General features: G+C 37.6%; 1 protein-coding gene across 3 annotated transcripts in view; it reads left to right on the forward strand.

Moving 5' to 3' along the window:
* The window catches only part of LOC107664706 (uncharacterized), a 27,621-nt gene extending 13,064 nt beyond the window's left edge, over positions 1-14,557 (forward strand). The window contains exons 2-11 of one of the 3 annotated variants that reach the window (XR_001631484.1): positions 4,747-4,863; positions 5,778-5,909; positions 6,780-8,513; positions 9,394-9,465; positions 9,947-10,027; positions 10,452-10,535; positions 10,628-10,687; positions 11,187-11,237; positions 12,013-12,098; positions 12,780-12,799. Coding sequence is in view for 2 of the 3 variants with exons in the window: in XM_016455352.1 (XP_016310838.1) it covers positions 4,747-4,863; positions 5,778-5,909; positions 6,780-8,513; positions 9,394-9,465; positions 9,947-10,027; positions 10,452-10,535; positions 10,628-10,687; positions 11,187-11,237; positions 12,780-12,824; positions 14,253-14,291 (2,415 nt within the window). In the remaining variant the exon portion in view is untranslated. Of the gene's footprint in view, positions 1-4,746; positions 4,864-5,777; positions 5,910-6,779; positions 8,514-9,393; positions 9,466-9,946; positions 10,028-10,451; positions 10,536-10,627; positions 10,688-11,186; positions 11,238-12,012; positions 12,487-12,779; positions 12,825-14,252 lie in introns of those variants that run through there. The other 2 variants (XM_016455352.1, XM_016455353.1) reach the window with 2 other exon arrangements.
* The last annotated feature ends 9,829 nt before the right edge of the window (positions 14,558-24,386 follow it).

Below are 24,386 nucleotides of genomic sequence, written 5' to 3' on the forward strand. Positions count from 1 at the left end.
TATATATATATATATACATACAGTATATATCCTTCTGTATGATTTATAAGCTGTTTTCCTCATGGGGACCAAAAATTGACCCACAAGGGCAAAAATACCAGTACACTCTCTCACACCCTCACGTACTCAGTCATTTGGATGTTGGTTTATATGTTTATATGAAATGTGACAGATATGAAAAAAGACATTTCAATACATGAGGTGTTATTTGTAATTAGTAGTAGTTTTTATTTATTAGTTCATTTGGTTTATTTGTAATTTTTTTGATGTTTGTGATTAGTTGGAGACAGTTGTGACTTATACTTGTCGAAATAAAACTTTTTCTAATGCTTCTAATGCATGTTTTCCATATTTCACTTATATAGAAAACCTTGGTGTTTCAGTACCCTCATAGCACAGTGTTGCCCAATATCTGGTTCGGGGGTGGGGACATATTTTATGATGGATATATTATGAGGGACCCCCAAGCTCCCAAAAAATGGGTTGAAATATTTTTTTTCCACCCAAAATAAAAATTCATGCCATAGAGGGTTAAGTCGTTCTGTTTGTTGAATGATTTGTGAATAGCCTAGAACCCTCTTTGTGGACAGGCTACCCGTTACAGTCCTGTCATACTTTATTCATAACAGCAGCAATAGAGGTCTTTTCTCACTATGCAGAAAGGACGATGGGTTTATGAAATTGTGGACAGGAATAAAACATTCTCACTTTTTACTTAAATTGAGGGAACGAATTAGTAAAAAATGCTCACGAAGTGATGAATTAGTAAATCCTGCTGACTTATTAGTAAGTTGTGTGATTCGTGGCCATGATATATATATATTTTCTGTAATCCACAAGGGTTATGATTCCTATAGTGTTTTAAATCTTTTAAGATTTTAAAAGTTGTGTAGTGAATTCCAGCCTTTAGTAGTAAAGCTATTTTCTTGATAAAAGTCGAGAAGCAGCATTGACAGCAAGTTTCTGTGCTCCTGAATATTCTGGTGTGAGCAGGACCATATGTGCAGTGAAGGGAGCGAATTAATTTTAAAAAGTGATTAATCTGACTGAAGATTCTTCTGTGCATTACCCAGGTTTAACGTACGCTTCCAACCAATCAGAATTGAGTATTAGTTAGACCATGGTGTAGAGCGTAAGTTTATTTACACCTTGCAGAATATATATACATGTTTGTTATCAGTTATGTACATTTGGGTTTATGTTACATCTTCTGTTGTTTAATGAATGTTTATTGCATTATTTAAGTGTCACGTCTGTTACCATGATGATGTTTAGTGTTTGCGTGAATAACTCTGTGTGCCTTCTAAATATTCGTTTATACTTCAGCTTGTGGAAAAGCTATTTGTGATGAACTGATTCTTCATATTGCTGTCTCTTTTACCACCTGCATTATTATGGTGGTTGTCAGTTAATGTTAAAGATACAAAGCAGATTTTAGTAGCAGTGTGCATTGTTGAATTTACTAGTTTACACTCAAATTTTCTTGTTTGTAAATTACAGTTTTATACTGTAAAATGTACAGTTTGTTCTGTAAATATTTGTAAATTGTTCAGTTTTTTTTTTTTTTTGTACAAAATTATTCTGGCAACCACAGCTGCCAAAATCATTTTATATTTGTATTTTTTTTTACAGTCTGTATATGCATATAAATTGTTAATTGATTGTTAATAAATAAATAAATATTAATTCATTCACATTTCTGACAAAAATCGACCTTCTGGCAACAAAAACACAACACGCTGTGTGTCTCCAAGCAGGAGTGTGGGTAGGTTTTTTGAAGCCTCAGATTTTATGTTCTGCCTCTCTCAAAATGTTGGGTTATTATTTTTCTTTTCTTGTTTGCATAACAGTAATTTTAATTGCAATGACAATTTATTTAATATCCAAAGGCTGTATTTTAACATTCCATCTACACCAGCAGTATAGGTGACAGCTTCTTTGATTATAATTGGAGGGTTTGTGGGAGTGCAGATCACCATGCAGAAACTCAGCGGAGAACTGCAAGCTCAAAAAGCCATGTGAAATTGTTCAAGGGACCCCACTCTGCAGCTTCCTATATAGGCAATGATTATAATGGGAGCATTCAAGTCTGTCGTGTTTTGTCATTAGTAATGTAAGTAGGGTGTCATTCTGCACACTCTGAATATGTTCAGGGCAGAGGTGTCAAAGACACGGCCGGTGCAATGATTATGGCCATGGAGGATAATTGTGTTGGGTTGCATACTGTAGTCTGAATCCTAAAGTGGAAGAATGTTTTCACAATTACACATCTTTCTCTTGAAGCTGAATAATAATAATAATGACAAATGGACAGGACAGGAAGCAAAAGTGTATTTTATCAGGGAATGAACTACAATCCCAATAAGACGTGAATGATGCAATCAAAGAACACAAATAACACTCTGTAAAGTCAGTGAACTTGAAAATCTCAAAGATTTGATGCCACAAACAAGGCAATCGAGTGATTATTTCATCCTCAAAAGCACTTATGTCTTGTATGTCTTGTATGTCTTGTATTATCATGTAAAAATGTTTTTTGCTAGGCAGACTGATAAAGAAGCTCTTACTCCCAGAAGTCATACAAAACCAGCCTATCAATAGAGCTTGCCATATCAAGAAAATTATTTGCAGTTCTGTGCGCAATATGCATCACACAGACTGAATGTATTGTAGGTGGCATAGAGTGTGAGGTCTAAAGTTTGAAAAAGTGGTCTGGAGGGAGTACAATTCATGTGAACACCACAGCAATTAGCAACAACTAATGGATGCTTATGGACTATTGATGTTGTATAATTAACGTTTACCTGCACCATTATTTATTGGTCCATTATTGTTGTATAATCTTTTTCAAATTAACCCCTAATCATCACATAAAAATTCAGCAAACTGAAGTTTACTTATCATTGCTAGTTATACAGACAAATAAAATGTATGCATTTCTTTTAATAAACAAACATTGACATTTTTATGGATGAGTTAAAATGGATGGTGAAGGAATAGCAGACGACAACTATCCAGCATACATGGGAACATCTTGAGAACTGTTTAACGGCATCACTGAATGCACCTCATTAAGTTGGTTCAGAAAATGAACAGAGTGTGCAGAGCTGTTTTTAGTTTAGCCAATTTTAGTAAATTTCCATATACTTCCATTTCTGGTTTTACTTAATTTGGGTGATTTCAATATTATTCTAAAAAGTGGACAACAGTGATTTTAAAGGGGTCATAGGATGCTACATGCACTTTTACAAGTTGTTTGAACTGAAATGTGTGTTGGCAGTGTGTGTACACAACCACCCTATAATGATAAAAATCCACCCAGTTATTTTTTTTTTAATCTGGTTAAATGTTTACCCCTTTCTCAAATCGAGCCGATCCCACGATAGTTTGATTGACAGTAACGTTTCAGCACAGACTGGATTGGTGTCTTACCTCAGACCCGCCCTGAGGGGGCTGTCATCAGTCCGCCATTGTTTCACCGCTGGAGCAGATGTAGACAAGAATGACTCCTAAGCGATCGAGGTGTTCTGTTGTTGGATGTAATAATGAACATAGCAGTCATCATTTACTCCCGACATCTGAGCCGCTGAACTATGTGGAGTGGATTAGTTTGTTTTTGAAGGGAATGCTCCCCGATCTACATAAATGCGTCTATGTTTGCGCGAATCATTCATGATCCAGCCTCATCTACAGAAGAAGTGAGTATAATGTTTTGGAATGAATCTTTGCAAATGGTCTCGGAAGAGAGGGGCGGGGTCAGCAGAGCTCATTAACATTTAAAGGAAAATGCTACAAAAACGGCTTGATCTGAAAAGAGCTGTTTTTGACAGGGTAAAAAGGTGTTTTTTGCACTACCATTGAGAAATTTTAACCAAACTATATTTACAGACTTTTCATTAAGACCCTAAAGAATCATATCAACTTGTGGAAAATGGGCATCCTATGACCCCTTTAAAGAATGAGTAAGTCTGTCTTAAATCAGGTAGCTACGACATCTGCTAGCAATCACAAACATAACACTTCTCTGTCAAGAGAGCAAGCTAACAATTGTTAATTGTCAGATTTTAAAATGTGAGCAGGAAAGGGCCGTCCCCAACTCCTACATTTATACACTGAATGGACCCTCTGTTTGTAGTGCATATACAACAGCTTGAAAGCAATCTGGGAGACCACATATTATCATTCTCAAATCATCAAGGGCAGTGCTGAAGTCAGCAGAAGGTAAAACATTTCTTTTAAACTTACTCTCTTCTACCAATTTAGGATTTGGATGCACAGAACAAATGTGCTATGCAAACATTCTCTACTTATTCAAATGTTGTAGGAAATGAAGTGTCAAGCTCTTGTATGTCATAATTTTTAGGGTGGGAAACAAGTATAACATTTTGTCACTATTAGCAAGACAGACACATATTTCATCCCCAGGAGCGCTTTGTTTGCTAAATATATTGAATCCCGAAAAGGCATAATTGCAAAATGAAGTGGAATGAACGGCAGCAGTGTGATTTTGTAATCACAGCTCTTGATTCATGTTTCAGAGTGAAGACACTGCGGTTTATAACACTGAATACTCCAATCAGACAATGTGACGATGAAACATTACTGCTCATCTGAATAAAGCACTGGTTTTGATTCAATTATTTGTTGGCGCCAACACAAGCTTGATGGCTCTTTGTTGTTTTCATTTGCTTCATGCTGTTCCTCGGTGTCTACTGAAATCACTTTAATAATATGTCTGTTTTACAGGTCACCACTGTATTTGCAACCAAGCTAAAGTCTTTCACCTTTGTGCCGTTTCTAAAAAGACTACCTGTTGAGAACAGGGTCTGGAAAAAGGTACTTCAGACAAGCAGACCAAGCAAGGTGAGAAATACTCTTGAGACAGCTCAGTATGGTTCCTGTTATGTATGCCATACTGTGTCCCTCAAAAACACAAGAGGAAAAACATCACACTACAAGGAACAGGTTATCACTTTGTGCTGTTCCAAACCCATTTGCTGTTATTTTTTACATGGAACATGAATGTTTTGAATTTTTTTAAAGAATCTTTACGCAGCTCTTGCCATACAATGACAGTTCATAGTGACCAAGCTTAGGAATAGCACTATAGAAGTATTATAAAATCAGACCATATGACTTATGTGCTATATTTCAAGTCTTCTCAAGTCATACGGTAGCTTTTTGTGAAGAACAGACCCAAATTTCAATGTTATTATTTGCTAAACATTTTACCTCCACTGAAGTTCTCAAATGTAATTCGCATTCAGATTAAAAAACTGCTTTCTTTTTTACGTGTTGCAGTAATATTTGCTTTGATCTAAATAACAGCATGTGGGTTTGGAACAATATGGTGAGGTTGAGCACATAATACCAGAATTTTCATATTTGGGTGAACTATTCCTTTAAGGCGCAAATATTGCACAAATCTGATAGAAGGAGTGAGACTTCAGTGATTAAGGGTCAAGTTCTACCCAGAGTCCCATAGCAGAGGATGACCTACGTGTGTGTGCGTGAGTGAATACGAAAATGTGAAAGGCATTTGCTAAAGGGCTTACACAATCAGGATGGGTCATGTGTACTTTCATGTGAGCAATAAGGGACATGGACTTCTGGAAAAAAAGATGTACAAGCTGGAATGGGAAACACACGCACATATAAATCCATTCAGTAACTCTCTTATATCGTCAAGATGTTCAGGTGCTAGAAATAGCCTGCTTTGGGACAGCTGCTGTTTCAGATTCGGTGTCGCTTAGTAACATTTCCTGTTCCAATGTCAGACTTCACAAGAGCCAGGGGACATTAAAAAGAGCATGGCGGAAGAGGGAGTCTACAACGCAGAGGTTGTTTACGTCCAAGACCCTGAAGAGCGCCAGCTTGAAGAAACGCTCAAGAACACCACTCAAAGTGAGGTGAGTATTTTGGTAAATTCTGTCCCAGGGCAAACACAAGCTCCTGATGAAACAGTGTTCTGTAATTCCTTACTGAACCTTCCTTAAAAATTACATATAATAAATATGTAATGACAAAATGATTGACCGGGAAGTTATTAAAGCAATGAATTTTAAAGTAGTACAGTAATTTAGAGATGTAGTACTGTTTGTAGAGTACAGTATAATTATTTGAGTTGCTTTGGGATGACTTCTTATTATCTTTTAATGTCTTTAGACATGATTTTCAATATGCTGTTTTCTGTGCTGATCAGAGGTACTTGCGGTTTCCGGTTAATTAAAAACACACATTAGTGCGCCTACGCAGTAGATCAAGTTCTGACTGAGTGATTGATGGAGAGGAATGTTTATTGTGTCTAATTAATCTGTGCCACTAATGTCTAACAGAAGCTTAAAGATAATGACTGTTTTTAAACATTTCAGACTCCTCCTGCCAATGGCATGCCAAAATGGGTCGCTTAAACATAAAGATTATCATTCCATTTGGAGCTGGAATTATAAACTTGACATTTAAGAATAGTTTTCAAAAGCACAATTGAACCCACTTTTCTGAAATTCACATTGGTCAATGGGTGCCTACATCACAGTGTATTGCAACAAAAGTTAACATTTTTGGTTGCATGGCAAAGCATCACTTGCAGCTGGGAAATGCTTCTGATGCAGCAGAAACTTTAATGTGTAGATAGCCTTTCGATATCGAGCAGATACACGAATAAACTCCATGTGGTCTTTATGCTTTGTACAATTTGCAGTGAACAATGATTAGACATCATTGCAATCATTACTCAAATTAAGTCTGTTTAAGGTTCTTTAATTTTCTTTCTTTCTCAGATTCAGTCAACTGACAATTTAACCCTCAAACCACTCACCAAGCTAGCTGGTCCTCACACAGAATTTGGTAGCAAACCTCCCGAGCCTAGCCCTGCCACCATGGAAACCGTTGATAACAAATACCCTGGCATTTCTCAGCTAGGCTTTCACAACACTTCAGAGGCTGCCGAGGTCAGCTCAGGTCTGTTTTTAAATAGCTCATCCCAGAGAGGGGAGGCCCTTAGCCCTGCCAGCTCCATGGATTTTTGTACTTCCCCTGCTTCTTCTAAGGAGTCTATTTTCTCCGAGGGCTGGGACAAAGAGAGGAGCTGGTCAGCGCTCAACATGTTCTCACGGGATGGTTCTCCTGGCCCCCTTAGTGGCACAGTTTCCCCGTGTTCTTCCATAAGATCAGGGGCCTTCACACCCTCTGTTGTGAGAATCAAGCGGTACTCCTTGGCTCCGGGCTCCATTCTGCTGCAGATGTCGTCCGCTTGCGGAACACCCTGCTGTGACAGTCGGGCAAGCTCACCCTGTCCTCTTACGCCCCGTGCCCGGCACAAACCCCCTCCAACCCAACTCTCCCTGTTAACGGCCATTCTCAGGAAAGGTCGTCTGCCTGTCCTGTCCTCTGCTTTTCAAAGACCTTACACACCCTGCTGGCCCATCAGTCCAGTTAACATGTCCTCTTGTTCAGCATGCTCAGCTGCCTCTTCTGTTGCACCCATGAATGTGTCCAAAGCAAAGTCTTGTTCCTCCATAGATAGACCCTGTACTGAGTCTTGCCAGGTTTCAAAGACACAACTACGGAAACCAGACCATAGTTCTCTTTCAGCATCATCAGTGGTCAAGACACCCAATGAAAGCCCACTAATGAAACCACAAGAAAGACTTGAATCATATCAACATTTCACGAGTACTAGCATCGTCTTACCAACAAAACACAGCCCTTCACCAAGCTCTCCTACAGTCCAGACTGCCAATGCTCATCTGTCTGAATCAGGTCACAAAGGAAATCGTTTACCGACAGTTCCTAGCTCTCTTTTGTGTAGCTCCATATCTCAAATGAACTCCTCATCTGCTAAATCAAGCTCTCTGTCTTGCTCCAGCACCGAGAGCCAGAAAAATCCATCAATGCCAGGGGATCGCCATGCATCTATAGAGCCAAACAAATCTTTAGCATCCTTAATACAGAATGATGAAACAAAATCCCATGATAGGTCAGAAAAATATTCACCGGCATTAAAACAGGGTCAGAAGTCATCTGATCTCTCCAATGAACCATATCTGAAAGATAGAGGAAGTTCATCTGACAATTTAGACTCCTCTGTACCACAACCTGCACAAAATTCATGTAAATCTTCCTCCTTTCCTACTCTGAAACACACAATTGAATCGCACAGTAATTCCATATCTCCTGTTTTAAGTCACAAGGAGAATAAACAAAGTACTCTTTTCCAAAATGGCCGCAAAAATTATGTTGAAAGAGTGCACCTATCATCCCCAGCTTTTAGACTGTCTCCCTGTACCAGACCCGTGGGTCTCACCCACCTGTCCTACACACCTCCAGTCTCTCCTGCTTGTCCCCCAGTCTACCCAAACTCGCGCTCCTCCACCCCAGATCACTGCACCCTCTCGCCCTCCCCAAGCCGTCAGCTCTCCCCCTCCCCCTCATACTCCTTCTGTTCATCACCTTCTCCATCCCTATGGGGCAGCACACCAGACTGCGCAGATGGGGACTGTAAAAATAGAAAGGTACGGTGCATGCCCTTTCGCTGTTACCAGCATGCAACTTGCATGCTCTACTGCTGAGCATTGGCATTCCTTCAATGAGTGACATGCATTCCCAATCACAGCCTCCCACATTGCATGCATCATACTCATGCAAGAACAGCAAATCTTTGGCAAAGGGCAAGTTTTGCATTTTGCATGTTTTGTGTTTGCTTGTGATCTTGGATTAGGCAATATGTGCATGATTTACCGCATAAGATATATTTGCACAGCTGTCTGTTGGCAGAACTGCAGAAGTTATTTCCACATAACATACAGACTGAGATATGGTGAACTGATGGTGTGTCAGTTGATGGCAGTCACATGCATGCATTGAAAAAAGTGAAACAACCATATAATTTATTTAAAGTGCATTTTTATATTGGTTTATATTCAAAATGGAATCGAAAATCATGGTTTCAGGTTTTGTTCAGGTTCTCTAAAAGCAAATAACACTCCCCATAGAAAATATTAAAAGAAACAATTTTGTTTAAATAGTATTTTTGCTATTTTGCAGAACACATACTGGTTAGTTTTATTAAATGCAGAAATTATTGTGGAATTTATTCATTTTGGCTGTAAAAAATTAGAGGTTTCTTTTTAAGTTGTTTTAAAGTGATTGTTTTTGTGGGTACATTGGATTTTTAAATTCATGAATTCATTCACTAATTTTTTCCCATTGGGTTCCAATAATGAGAAATTAATGTTCAAAAAACGGTCATATCACTGTTTTTCGAATCTTATTGTCATATGACTGTTTTTCAAATTAATCATGGTGCCCATCCTTAGGGCATAGCACAATTGTAAATTGTTTAATTGTGCTTTTGATTTTCTGTGACTTCTAAATCATTCGTTCCTAATATAGACATACAAGATCAAATCCACCTACAAGGCACTTGCTGCTATTCCCACAAATACTCTGCTCCTGGAACAGCAGGTGAGCTGCTTTATCAAATTGCTCTAAATGACACCTATTATTTAGTGTTAATAATTGGATCTCATTCACTGTCAGTATAAGTCATTATATGGCTGTAGTTTTTTTGGATTCCATGCAATTGCATAGTCGTTAGTGAGGGTCATTGGATACAAATGGATGAAGGCGAAACTGAATCATTGATTTTTTTTCTCTGTTGATGGACAGCAGAATGGAATTGTTCATAAGTGGTCAAAAGTAATCTTAACAGAGCGAGCAGAATGACTCATCCATATTGCATACCTCATGAAACATTATAGTAGAGGTTAAAATGTACTGGACAGGAGATAATCGGTATAAGATGAGAACACACTCACACCTTTGGGATTTAGCAGCTTTAACAACCCCTTTATACCTACCCACTTGTTAAGGTCAAAACTTCATATATTCTATCATTAGAAGATTAATGCGTCATCTACAACTCTTAATTTTCTCCCTGCTGAAGACTATAGATGAAGAGGTCAACAAGAAAGAGGCTTCACTCGACCCTGCGGACAACTACTCTTGGGAGGACCCACATGCAGAGGTAGAACGAGACCCGATGTGGCAGAATAGATTGCAGTGACTGGTAGAACCTGCAGAGATTTTGCTATATTGTGGTATAGTTTGCATGGCATATTATATTACAAATTTCTCAAATATCATTGTTGTATTTAACTTTTTAAATCTTTGGTTTTAACTCGAGTGTTACATAAAATTTGGTAGCTATTCAAGCTACTCCAGCTCTACCATGTAAGGAGGGTCAAAGCACTCTCAGGGTGGGCCAGACAGTTGAGGCAGTGATTGACAATGCGAGCCTAATAACTTATATTTTAATTTACATCCATTGCTGTCCACTTAAACAGATTGAGTAAGAAAATGAGATGAAGTAGCATTAATTTGTGAAGTATTTAATGTTCTGGATTATTCCAAACTAGGCATTTCTGTGAAGTGTTCTTCTCTCTGTGCAGATGTGCTCTCCTGTGCAGCTGCGTCAGCAGACTGCAGAACTGTATGCAACCATTGATGAAGTCCTCGAGGACTCGATCCAAAGAGTGAGCTGTCACCAAAACACACTCTGCTCAAAGCTGACCTAAACAATAATCCATTTATGCACCAATTTTCATGTTTTAATCCATTTTTCCAGCATCAATCAGAGCATGTGAACAAAGCCAATGTGAAGTCTTTGGCAGCAGAGGCATCAAGGGTATGTAACTGACACTGGGGGTGGACTGGGGGATGATTGACACTGGGAATTATTTCATCTTTGATCTTGATTAGTCACAATGGCATTACATTCAGTCAGAACATAAAATATAGTGCTTTTCTAGGAATAAAATATTTCTTGTTTGTGTCTATAACAGTGTAACTGTCTTCACCCAGACTAAAACATTGCCATGACTGAACTATGAAACCTATTTTCTCACCCTGGAGAAAAAAAAAAAATAAAAAAAAATAAATCAATAGAATAGATTGTCATATAGATTTTTATTTTGTAAGAGCTACAATTTCCTGATTATTTTCAAAGAAGACCTGTTAGCAAAATGAAGAATTCAGTCCTCCACTCTGATCAATCTGAGCCCTGCTGTTCAAACCCAGCTTGCCATTTTGATTATGTTCACTGTACTTGCTTTGAAACATGTGCTTTTTCAGCTGCCGAGAGCTTTCTTAACTCATTCTTTTCCCTTTATTCTGAACTTCTGAAGCCACAGACGTCATCACCATCTCCAAAAATATTGGGACGGGAAACAAGATATGTACGTTTTCCCATTCATCTTTGATCTCTCTACATATTTTGTATCATACTGAGAAGGCAAATCTGAGAAATCATTCATTATAAAATCTAACAGAGCATTAGTTCTGGAAATATTCTTATTTTGAAGTATTTCATGTTGAAATGCCATCTCAGTGCTCTAGAAATATTGCTAACACTTTGTAAGAAATTAACTAATTTGTAAGGGAATTAATTATTATTATTTCATTCAGGTTTTGAGAGGACTCGAATCGGAAAATTCGAAGTCAACCTGATTAGAACTGATTTCAAATTTTAATAGTTTACACCTTATCAACGGTCGTCCAGTGAGACGTTAATGTATTCCCTCGTTCATTTGTGTGATGTTCGCAAATGCCTTACAACTTTGATAACGTACATTTTTTCAGTGCCAATTCTATTAGTCAAACTATTTTTGTATACCAGTGAATATAAGCATGCAAGCCAATCTAGAGCCCAGATTTGACATTTTACACCTAGATTTTAGAAAGAAGTATAGAAAACTGATTGATTGCACAGTCTTTGATGTCAACAAGAAATTATATGGAAAGCGTTTTCTCCTTTTTATTTTGCAGTATTTATTATGCACAATTATATGGTTGCATTTTGGGGTTTCAACCCACCAGTCTAGAAATTTCATTAACACTCAAAAACTTCTGTAGCCTTCAGATTCAATCCCATTATCCAACCTACAGCATATGCTCTAGCACTGCACTAGAATTATAACTCAATTATAAATTGGGCGCTTTTACTATTGCTAGGATCTTCCAGCTGTCACGGTGTAGTGCAGGAGTGAATGCACGAAGCAGAAGAATAAGGAGAAACAGTCTTTAATAATCCACATGGGGTAATCCATCACAGGAGGGTAGCGCAAACACATATCCATAGACGAGACCGGACAAACAAACACTGAACAGAATGCAACTTATATGGGGAACGTAAATGAGGATAATGATTAGACACACCTGAACATAATGACACAATCAACAGGAGACAGAAACTAGGTCACACAGAGCATATGGGGAATGAAAAACACAACAAAACGTCCGTAACTGTGACACCAGCCATGTTTAATTCTTGTTTTTACAATAAGGCTACATAAGGTGGCTTGTGTGAGGTTGCAGGTTTTCTGACCTTTACTGAGGTATTCACTTTATAATAATGGTATTTTACAGCATGTTTACATTCTGAGTGCAACATTTCATCTCGCCTGGACAATTGGAGAAAATTTTCTTGTCATACACAAATTACAGGATTTTGAAGAATCAGTTTGTTCCTGTTGTTCCACAGGTTTTGGCAACTAGATTACAGACATAGAGGAGTCCATAGCTGAATAATATGATATGAAATCAATAATAATAATCACTTCAAATAATATTATAACAATTAAGAGGATATTGTGGAAGCACTTTTTTCAAAATTATTTCATTCATGTCCAGAGTGTTCCTAAGCTTAATCAACAATCTATATCATGTCAAAAGTAAAATAATGTTGAATATACACATTTCTATTTATTTTGTCCCCCTAGGCAAGCTCTCCTTTTCAACCCTCTGTAACTACTGAAAAGTCACTGGTAAGCAGTTGTTTTTTTATTTAAATGAATTTGAGGTTCATATTTATTTGCATTGAAAATAAACCACCGTATTTGCTACATTACATCATTCAGTAGACATGGAGTGATGATTCTGTAAAAGTATTGGGGAATAATGAAGATGTTGGCTCTGTTCCTGATGAGCTGCCTGAGTAGGTAACATTTGAAGTGTCATGCACTTCTGACATAAAGGCTGATCTAGACAGAATAAATGCAGCACAATTACTCTACGATACCTGCTGTGGCCAAATCCTAAGGCAGCATGTATTCTTCATGGAAAAAGTGAAAGAAAAAAAATCAAGATGCAGTATGAAACAGGGAATGTTTGTTATAAATGTAATAAATTCCGTATCCTAAAATATCTATAAAATAGTTACATCTAATTAAAGTTTTTTTTTTCAATTGTTTGTACATGCATTTGCTGAATCTTTGGCCCATTGCCTCAAAACACTATCACAACACAAACACAAACACAATATGCAAGAAAAAAAAAACTGCAAATCTCTGGCAAAAGCAAACACTGCATTTTATCTCTCTCCAAAATGTTTTTTGCACCAAAAATGTCACACACAGACACATCATATGAAAAGCTCTGTTTACCAGCCAACAACACACTGATGTGCTCAACACAAAACACTATTAGGCCAATAGATCAGTAGGCTTATGCCTTTTGCATTATGTATGTTCACTTCCATGTAGTCTTTTTCAATTGCTAACATGCATTGATCAATACTGAAGCCACTTTTTTTCAAAAATCTTCATACAGTCTGCATTACAAACATGAATCTTGACCAAACAGTTAATTTCACTTCCAAAACTTGCTCAAACTACCAAAACACTCCATACATATAAGCCTGTTGTTCACCCATAACACTGGCAACAATTCTCTCTCAGAAAGCACACATACTCTAAAAAATGCTGGATTATTTTTTCTACCCAGCTACTGGGTTGAGCCTGTTGGGTTGTTTTTTTCCAGTGCTGGGTAGTTTTTGTGTTACCCAGCCGTTGGGTTAGTGGTTGGGTCAATCTCACTGACTGCTGAAACTATACACCCCTCCCGCTCCCTCCAGCGAAACAACCCAGTGCGGGGTTACTTCAAACCAGCTGTTGGGTTACCTTCAGAGAGAGCGATTCTCCGTGGTGCACTTCTTCCGTGAAATAAAGGTTTCTATACATTTTATTCCATCTATAAAATCTTTACTGTGCTGTAAATTATATTATTTTACACAACGCAAAATACAGGGACGAGAGGTCAGTCAGCTAAATGCGTCAGCAGCGGTCATTTCGCATGACGGAAATGCCTTTTGCCTTGCATAACATAAACTGATTTTATTCGTTATAATACTGAATTTAATTTATTTTTATGTGAAAATATGTTCTCTAATCTCAGTACTGTTTGTTTATGGGCAGGTTATGAAGTCAGTCATGGCAACTTTCAGTTACGAGTGAAACGCCAGGCGGTCGTCTGGTTCGCAATTCCCCTGCTGAACAGCAGCCCATCACCGGCTCAGATTCCGGCGGCATGAGAATCAGCACTATTGTGGTTAAAAGGGATAATAGAGAACGGTTAAATACACTTTAATTAAAAAGTTACTTTAATTTTTTGTTTAAAGATGCTTGTTAAACAAGTGTAAATTTATGTAATATTGTATGTAAATGTATGTAAACCAGCAATATAGTAATTCTTACACAATAGTTGAGTTAATAATAAAACAACCCAGCATGTTGTTTAAAAACATTTAACCCAACCAGCTGGGTCAAAATAACCCAGCATGTGTTCTCTACAATACAGGTGCATCTCAATAAATTGGAATGTCGTGGAAAAGTTCATTTATTTCAGTAATTCAACTCAAACTGTGAAACTCGTGTATTAAATAAATTCAGTGCACAGAGACTGAAGTAGTTTAAGTCTTTGGTTCTTTTAATTGTGATGATTTTGGCTCACATTTAACACAACATTCTAATTTATTGAGATGCACCTGTATTTACTCAGCGCTGGGTTGCCAAATAACCCAGCAATGGTTGATTTTAACCCAGCATTTTTTAGAGTGTAAACACTCATAGCACACTGCCCTAAAAAAACATTAACAGCACAAATAATTATGGTAAATGATGAACTTTTATCTTTGAAGTTTAAATTATTTTTCACATAAATCTGTATGTCATATAATATGAACATAGAATATGAATAACACCATTTCTTTTATTGATTTTACTATAGACATGTAATGAAAATGAATCAGATTAATGCTGTTTGTTGTTTCTATATCTTCTTTGCATATAGTAATTTAATTGTTAAAAAAATAAATAAAAAGCTGAAACAAGCCTACTGTTTTTCGAATACTATGAATTTGGACATGCTACTCTAATTGTCATAATGAACTTCGTCTGGAGCGTCTGGATGCCACTCTTCTCTCTGTCTCTGAGTTTATCGGCGTGATCATTACTATTTAATTTTATTGTAAATATTCTGCTAAAATTTTCTCTAAAGTTCGTGTAATTACTGCAGAAATGCAGTAATGCGTCATTCATCATTCATTTTTTAACAGTTTTGAAAGCAATGTGTTCGCATTAAAAATGTGCTGCAAATATACAGTACAGTGTTTTATAAGTGATTGAATGACAAGGGTTCATGGATATTGATGATAATGATAATGATAATGACTCACATTTTGGCTCACAGGTTTCTGTATTGCTGAATGTATGAATTGCTTTAATAACTTGACTTCAGCCTTGACCAATGCATGGTAGCAAAAAAACAAACAAACAAAAACAATACATACAATTAAAAAAAACAGCTGTAGGACAGCTTTAAATTAAAGCTGCTTTGAAATCTACCTGTCCTTAAACTAAGTTGGGGCGTTTTGTAAATTGAATCTGTGATTTGTTAATTTGTTAAGTCCTTAACCTTTATTTAACTGACAACACTACAAAGAAAAGATTTCCAATTTGTTTTTTAATTTAATATTAAAAACAGAAAAATAAGAAAATGGTAAAAAATAAAAATAAAAATAATTATGCTTGATTTTTCGTTTTCACGTTCAGGGCTAGAAAATGAAGAAACGGCTTGAATATTCGATCTCTGCATATAGGCGGGAATGAAACGCCCCTTTCTGCTGATTGGTCAACCAAACTTTAAACCGTACCGTCATCAGTTTTTCCGCAGTTCTGCACAACAGAATAACAGTCCTTCGCTGCTACATTTGTGTGGATTCTTAACGTGTTTATTGCAACTATATTTCATCACGTTCTCATCAAACAACCAGACTAATGAATGGCTAACGAATAGCCCATACCAGGGCAGAGTCTAGACAGTAGGGATGTGCATCTCCATAATGAGGCCGATGCGATACGCATCTCAGTGCATAGCCAACGATACAAAACATTAAAGATACATATGAAGCAGCTACCGATGCGATGCGATACGATTGATTCACCCCTATTACGATGCAGTGCAATCCAATTTCAGTTCAATTCGATTCAACACAATGCGATTCGATGCAATGGAAAAAATTTGATCACTTCTAATGCCTCGAGGCCTCTTTCATAAAACATGTTTACCAAATAAGCCAGGCTTATTTCAGTTAGTCTGACTCATTGTCGAATGATTTGGTTCCATAAAGCAAATTTAACATAGGCCTAGATCAAGCTCTGACTCTCTCACATACTATTATTTGACCTTTTTTTTTTACAGTTTCTAGCCATGTAGCCTTTCTCTCTGGTTTTATTACAGCTGTACCTTTTATAGTTAGCTATTTTAGCAAAATGTATATTTTACTCAGAATTATTGTGCTACTATCTGATTGCGCTCCTTCTGTTTAGTGCGCATACGCGCAGCAGCGCTCGTTCACTCGTGTAAGCCTCGCCCACTCCTGACAGCAAAATGGATATATTTGCCTGACTTTCTGACATTTACAGATGAAAAATATACCTGTGACATGTCAGTTATGCACTGAGGAAAACACAAACAATACTACAGCGAGAATAAAAGTTATGCCTTCTTTCTTTGCATGAACATTTGGGCGGCGTTATGCAAATCTTCCCACATCATGACATAGACATGTGGGGGCGTGTTAGAACGAGCCGTTTTAGGTAGGTGTGGTTGACTCTTAACTTTATAAAGAATATCTCTTTGGATTTGAGACTTTAGTCTTTGCAACTTTACAGATCTTCTTCATGCACCAAGAGCTTGTATCACTTCAAAGAGAAAGGAAAAATTGAAATCGCATCATATGACACCTTTAAGGTAAAATGATGCGTCCTGTATCAAATCAATACGGGACACGATTTGTCCCGTATTTTACAAAGGCCAACAAGCTGAATCAACAAATAAGTATTTTGCACCGTTTATAATGCTAATAGCAATTATAATTAAATCAATTTCATAAGAAGTTAGAGAAGCTCATCTTGGCGTCTTTGTTTCCATGGCAATGACGGAGTCTCCAGAACGCGCGCCGTTAAAGCCCTTTCACGGGAGAGCAGCATGCGCTAAACCTGCGCGGTTTAAAACATCGAGGAGCTCACGTTCGCCCTTTGAACACAAGACTCTCCAGATGTAGAGCTGAATGGGAAAGTTATCAATGGGTCTGTCCAGCAACTAATGATGAACGCGCAGTTTGCAGAGAAGCATTTGCTCACGGTGGACTGTCTGACTTAACCCTTGTGCGGTCTTCGGTCATATCTGACCGGAGAATTTTACATTTAGAATTTTTTTAAATCATAGCTTCACCAGAATGGTACAAAACTTGGTGACTTTTATGGCACTTGGTATGTGAAAAAAATAAATAAAAAGATTTCGAAAAAGCTAAGTGGTTGTAAAAAAAAAAAAAAATCACACTCGTGGACCATAGGAAATGAATGGGAAATGGGGAAAAAAAATCCAAAATACGGAACATTTGTATGTGTACAATCTACAAATCCCCCACAATGCAGAAAAAAATATCTAAAACATCAAGAGTGTAAAACGGATGCATCCACTCATACACACTTACTTACCCACACTCCCAGACACACACATACAGAATTATACATACTCAAATGAATTGGTATAAATCAGCTAAGTATTTTAATTTTAAATACTGCATTAATTGAAATTTTCTTTTTTTAAATAAGGAAAACACTTTTTGTACTATTTTCAATGGGAAAAATGTATCATAATTATTGCATAAATATTAATTAGTACAATGAAATTCTCTCAAAATACAACAAAAAAAAAATACAAATTTTACTGAACAAAAATATATTAGACTGATTTTACTGAAGAAAAAAAAAGTTACATTTCAGGTGTCCGGTCACTTTTGACCGCCAAGACCATGAGTGTGACTCCAAAATGAGGAGCGCACAAGGGTTAAAGGGATAGTTCACCCAAAAATGAAAATGTTGTCATCGTTTACACTCCCACAACTTGTTCCAAACCTGTAATAATTTCTTTCTTCTGTTGATCATAAAAGAAAATACCTTGAAGAATGTGGGTAACCAAACAGTTTCTGGTCCCCAATGTCTCTGATAGCATTTTTCCTGGTCACTTTTGACCGCCAAGACCATGAGTGTGACTCCAAAATGAGGAGCGCACAAGGGTTAAAGGGATAGTTCACCCAAAAATGAAAATGTTGTCATCGTTTACACTCCCACAACTTGTTCCAAACCTGTAATAATTTCTTTCTTCTGTTGAACATAAAAGAAAATACCTTGAAGAATGTGGGTAACCAAACAGTTTCTGGTCCCCAATGACTCTGATAGCATTTTTCCTCTACTATGGAAGTTACTGGGGACCAGCAGCTGTTTAGTTACCCACATTCTTTAAAGTATCTTCTTTTGTGTTCAACAGAAGAAAGAACTTTCAGGTTTAGAACAACCTGGGTAAATTATGACTGAATTTTAATTTTTGGGTGAACCGTACCTTTAAAGTGACAGACACATCTGTGCTTCCAAACGCATAACCCTATTGTTTTATTAAAATTTGTGTAGTCTGTTAGAGCTTGATAGACATAATTATTATATTTTTTAGACATTATTAGACAGAATAATTAATAGATTATAATTAATGTTAGACCCTATTTATTAATTTATAATTTATATTAATCATATACATAATAAATAAGCATACATGTCATATACATTTTGACATTTTAAATGCCCTTGCTGGGGATGTTCGTGAATGGGTGTCCCCTATTTTGGCTTGCTGAAGGTGGCAACCCTATTTACAGATGAAAAATATACATATATATATATACATATACATATATAAACAGCGCTGTTTGCCATGGTGGATCGATTTGATCCATGATCGACATTACGGGCTGTTTAAGAATAAGCGTGCACAAATTAGTGAGATTGCGTGAACTTAAATAATTGTTTATGGAACCTCTTTAGCCCCGATTGTTTTGTTAGGTTATTCCAAGAAAGGTTTTGGACTTTAATCCCTGCTTTTCTTAGCGTCTTTTATGAAACAGGCCTCTGGTCTCCACATAGTGTTGTGATTCGTCAGATTCACGCAGCAGCAGTGGTGATGAGAGCTAGAACATGCTTGAGAAACAGCTTAGAGAGGAGAAATCAATCTACATATAAAATATTGGTCACAGATTTTTGGTCACTTTATGAATAATAAAAATATAGCGCATCCACTAGTATTTATATATAAATAAATCAGTTTTTACCGATGCAAACATGTTAGAAACGATGCATCGTGATACAAATGCCAACTTGTAGCCGATGCACACTTTTTAAATCGATCCATTGCATCGTTAACTTTTATGCAGATGAATCGGCATAATCTTCCCATCCCTACAGGGCTTACTTCTGTGCAGGCATAAACTAGGCAACCTGTGCGAGAAATATTAGTTTATCTAAATATGACTTTACTTCGCATCTGCTCCCCAAGCTACCCCCTAGCCTAGATCTTTGGCACATCACCTGTTTTATTGAGCTGACATATCAAAGTCTGTGTGGCAAAGCAGTGCGACCACTGATTAGTAACAGAGAATTATATAGATCAGTGTGCGGAGCCAAAGCATTTTGCACTGTAGTGGAGCGCAGACCATCGATTTATAGTGTAAATACACAGCAGCCTATACAGTAAGCCCTGTATAGGCTCTGCCCCGGTACGGGCTATTCGTTAGGGTCCGTGTAACTCTAAACAATTCAATTTTCAGACCATGTGGTGCAAATGCAAAAATAAAACAAATGAAAGCAAACATTCGTTTTTTTTTTTTTTCTTTCCCCAGTTACTTCATAAATTAATAATTGACATTTTCTCGCCTTTTTTTTCAATTTTGCTTATGCTAAATTGTGACTTAAGAAATTATCAGTTCTATTTGTAGCCGCAGACTGTGTCCCAAACACCTAACATGGCTTAATGTATCTAATGTATATATAATGTATTAATGTATATATATAATGTATTAATATATATATATATATATATATACAGGGATGGGCAGTATTTATGATACATGTATTTCAAATACAAAATAGTATTTTGTAATTTGTATTTGATAGGGTTGATGAAAATGGCTTCGTATTTTGTATCAAAATACTTTAGTGTTTTGTATTTTTGTAGTTTTAAAATACTGTAAAATACTTTGTAAGAAGTCTACATGATGACATCATAAAAATGCGGCCTCTGATGGGTGCCTACCTCTATGGTGCATACTCAATAGGCTGTTTGCCCAGACTTGTTGAGATCAGAACAGAAAATTGATGCATAGGAAGAAGTTGGTCAAGGTAGCTAAGAAACGTGCAGGCTGCCAGCTTTCCATCAATTTTTTTTGCATAAATTGCTATATTTTTTTTAACAGTTCATGTTAAGTTTGTGTTCGTTTTAGTAGCCAGGGCTAAATAGTTTACCAATTTACATAATGTTGTTGAAAACTATTATACCGAGCAGCAGCCCCACAATTAACGTTAGCTTGCTACTTTCAGCCTATGTTAAGTTCGTCGGTTGTACACGAAAAAAATTATAATACAGCGTTTCAGTGTTGTACAACATTACAGTTTAATGCAACGATATTGGTGTGATGGTCTAAACTTGCGTGGAGCAGCAGCATTTACTGTGAGCCACTCTGAGACACGGATATGACCGCGTGTGAAAGAGCATAGCAGAGCTGCACACCGCAGCGTGTGTGTATTGTAAAACCTGTTTCACACCGCACCGCACATCGGCGTGAATGTTAACGAAAGACGCCTGATACACCGCACGCTGCAGCAGAGCAGCAGTGCGCATTTTTTTCCCGGTGTGCATGTTAACGAATGAGTGCTTTTACACCGGACGCTACAGCAGCTCGGCAGCGGTTTTGGCGTGGAGTCTATTTTTTGCTTTGCTGCTCAGCAGCTCGAGCTTAAAGCGCCAGTACAAGGTTGAAGGACAATTTGACAAAAAAATTGAGTTGACACAAAAAAGTATATATTGCACAGAATAAGCATATACTCGTAAAATCCTTTAGGAGATCTCAATTGCAGTCAGTTTCGTTCCTTTGCGAGATCTCAATGAGCGCATTTACATGCAAGTTCTTAAACCGATTATGCTTAATAAGCCGAAAACGCACTTGGTCATATAAACGCGGTAACCCGTTTTCTTTTATCGGAGTAAGGTCATAAACAGCGTGAGCATAAACCGGTAGCAACAGGTAGTTTTTTGCCTCTTACTCCGATTTCGTATGGCATGTAAATGCAATAAGCCACTTTCTGTCGGCTTATTGAAGTGCGCATGTGTGATACGTGTGATACGCGCATCGTTAGTGCAGATTTATTGAGCTGACATATCAGAGTCTGTGTGACAAAGCAGCGCAAGCAGCGCATAGTAACAGAGAATTATATAGATCAGTGTGCGGAGCCAAAGCATTTTGCACTGTAGTGGAGCGCAGACCATCGATTTATAGTGTAAATACACAGCAGCCTATACAGTAAGCCCTGTATAGGCTCTGCCCCGGTACGGGCTATTCGTTAGGGTCCGTGTAACTCTAAACAATTCAATTTTCAGACCATGTGGTAGTTTTTTGCCTCTTACTCCGATTTCGCATGGCATGTAAACGCAATAAGCCGCTTTCTGTCGGCTTATTGAAGTGCGCATGTGTGATACGTGACAGGAACGCACCGTTAGTGCAGATTTAAGCGCATCTAGACCGAGCAAACGTCTTGCAGTAAAGAAAGAAGGAAATATATCACAAAAGCAGACTTTTTCATGACTCAGAAAATGATGAAAATGTATTCCCATCTCGTGCAGCAGAAGTAAAAGTGGTTCAGTCACAATACTGCGTTTATAACTGCATAAGAGGATAATATATGAGCTGTAAGTTTCCTGACATGTTGCAAGTTGACATGTTGCAAGCTTAATTTAACATCACAACTGACAAAGGTATGGAATACTTGGAGTCAGGTATTGAAATTTTTTTTTTTTTGACGTCACTACAGGGAAATAACCTGATTTATTAATGAAGTCATGTAAACGCAGCTTACTTGCGTTGTCAGGTTACTGATGTGCATGTAAACGGGGAAAACTGGTTATTTTAATAAGCTGATATTTGTGAGTTATCAGCTTACTGGTGTGCATGTAAACATGCTCAATGTGTGAAAGATTGTGTATTTCAGTTCAGATGCATTTACTAGGCTACATTGTGACTGTGCCTCAGATGCAATCAACAGAAACTGTAAAGGTGTGAACCAACTGGTCCATACAATAGGTTGTTTGCACATGATGTCACTGATGACGTGCGAAATGCAGCTGGAGGGCAGGAAGTGATTTTTCTCTCCGTAGGAATCAATAGCAGAAACTCCAAATGCCAGTGTTTTGCGTTGTTTATGGATGCTTAAATTGGCCAAACCGAGAAACCACAAGGAGCTTTTATCGTGTACGAAACTGTGTGTTTTGGCGTCGAGTCTATTTTTTGCTGTGCTGCTCAGCAGCTCGAGCTTAAAGCGCCAGTACAAGGTTGAAGGACAATTTGACAAAAAAATGTAGTTGACACAAAAAAGTATATATTGTACAGAATAAGCATATACTCGTAAAATACTTTAGGAGATCTCAGTTGTAGTCAGTTTCGTTCCTTTGCGAGATCTCAATGAGCGCATTTACATGCACGTTCTTCAGCCGATTATGCTTAATAAGCCGAAAACGCACTTGGTCATATAAACGCGGTAACCCGTTTTCTTTTATCGGAGTAAGGTCATAAACAGCGTGAGCATAAACCGGTAGCAACAGGTAGTTTTTTGCCTCTTACTCCGATTTCGTATGGCATGTAAATGCAATAAGCCACTTTCTGTCGGCTTATTGAAGTGCGCATGTGTGATACGTGACAGGAACGCATCGTTAGTGCAGATTTATTGAGCTGACATATCAGAGTCTGTGTGACAAAGCAGCGCAACCACTGATTAGTAACAGAGAATTATATAGATCAGTGTGCGGAGCCAAAGCATTTTGCACTGTAGTGGAGCGCAGACCATCGATTTATAGTGTAAATACACAGCAGCCTATACAGTAAGCCCTGTATAGGCTCTGCCCCGGTACGGGCTATTCGTTAGGGTCCGTGTAACTCTAAACAATTCAATTTTCAGACCATGTGGTAGTTTTTTGCCTCTTACTCCGATTTCGCATGGCATGTAAACGCAATAAGCCGCTTTCTGTCGGCTTATTGAAGTGCGCATGTGTGATACGTGACAGGAACGCACCGTTAGTGCAGATTTAAGCGCATCTAGACCGAGCAAACGTCTTGCAGTAAAGAAAGAAGGAAATATATCACAAAAGCAGACTTTTTCATGACTCAGAAAATGATGAAAATGTATTCCCATCTCGTGCAGCAGAAGTAAAAGTGGTTCAGTCACAATACTGCGTTTATAACTGCATAAGAGGATAATATATGAGCTGTAAGTTTCCTGACATGTTGCAAGTTGACATGTTGCAAGCTTAATTTAACATCACAACTGACAAAGGTATGGAATACTTGGAGTCAGGTATTGAAATTTTTTTTTTTTTGACGTCACTACAGGGAAATAACCTGATTTATTAATGAAGTCATGTAAACGCAGCTTACTTGCGTTGTCAGGTTACTGATGTGCATGTAAATGGGGAAAACTGCTTATTTTAATAATCTGATATTTGTGAGTTATCAGCTTACTGGTGTGCATGTAAACGTGCTCATTGACTGTCAAAAGGAGGGATTTGACATCTTTGGAGCAGTATCCCCAGTATCCCCAAGCACCTTTTTTGTGAGGTTTAACATGATCATCCCATCCTCAGCTCCAGTAGAGCGTTTATTTTCCTTTGCTGGACTGATCAACCGGCCCCATCGACGATGCCTAAATGCTACACTTTTTGAAAAACTTGTGCTTAAAGGCATCAGTAGCTCAAGAGACCTCTGCAATGTAGTCCAAAGGCTACACACACACTCATTCAATACACTCCCTCACACACACACACACACACACACACACACACACACAAACTTACTTTCTCACCCACATTCACACATAAGTTTGACTGTTTCTGTTAGAACGTTTCAAATGTTTTGGAATACCTGCTCTGTAGTATTCTCTTTTGGATTATAAGTAAAT

The sequence above is a fragment of the Sinocyclocheilus anshuiensis genome, unplaced genomic scaffold (genome assembly GCF_001515605.1).
Source record: "Sinocyclocheilus anshuiensis isolate Anshui unplaced genomic scaffold, SAMN03320099.WGS_v1.1 scaffold455, whole genome shotgun sequence".
Classification (NCBI taxonomy): Eukaryota; Metazoa; Chordata; class Actinopteri; order Cypriniformes; family Cyprinidae; genus Sinocyclocheilus; species Sinocyclocheilus anshuiensis.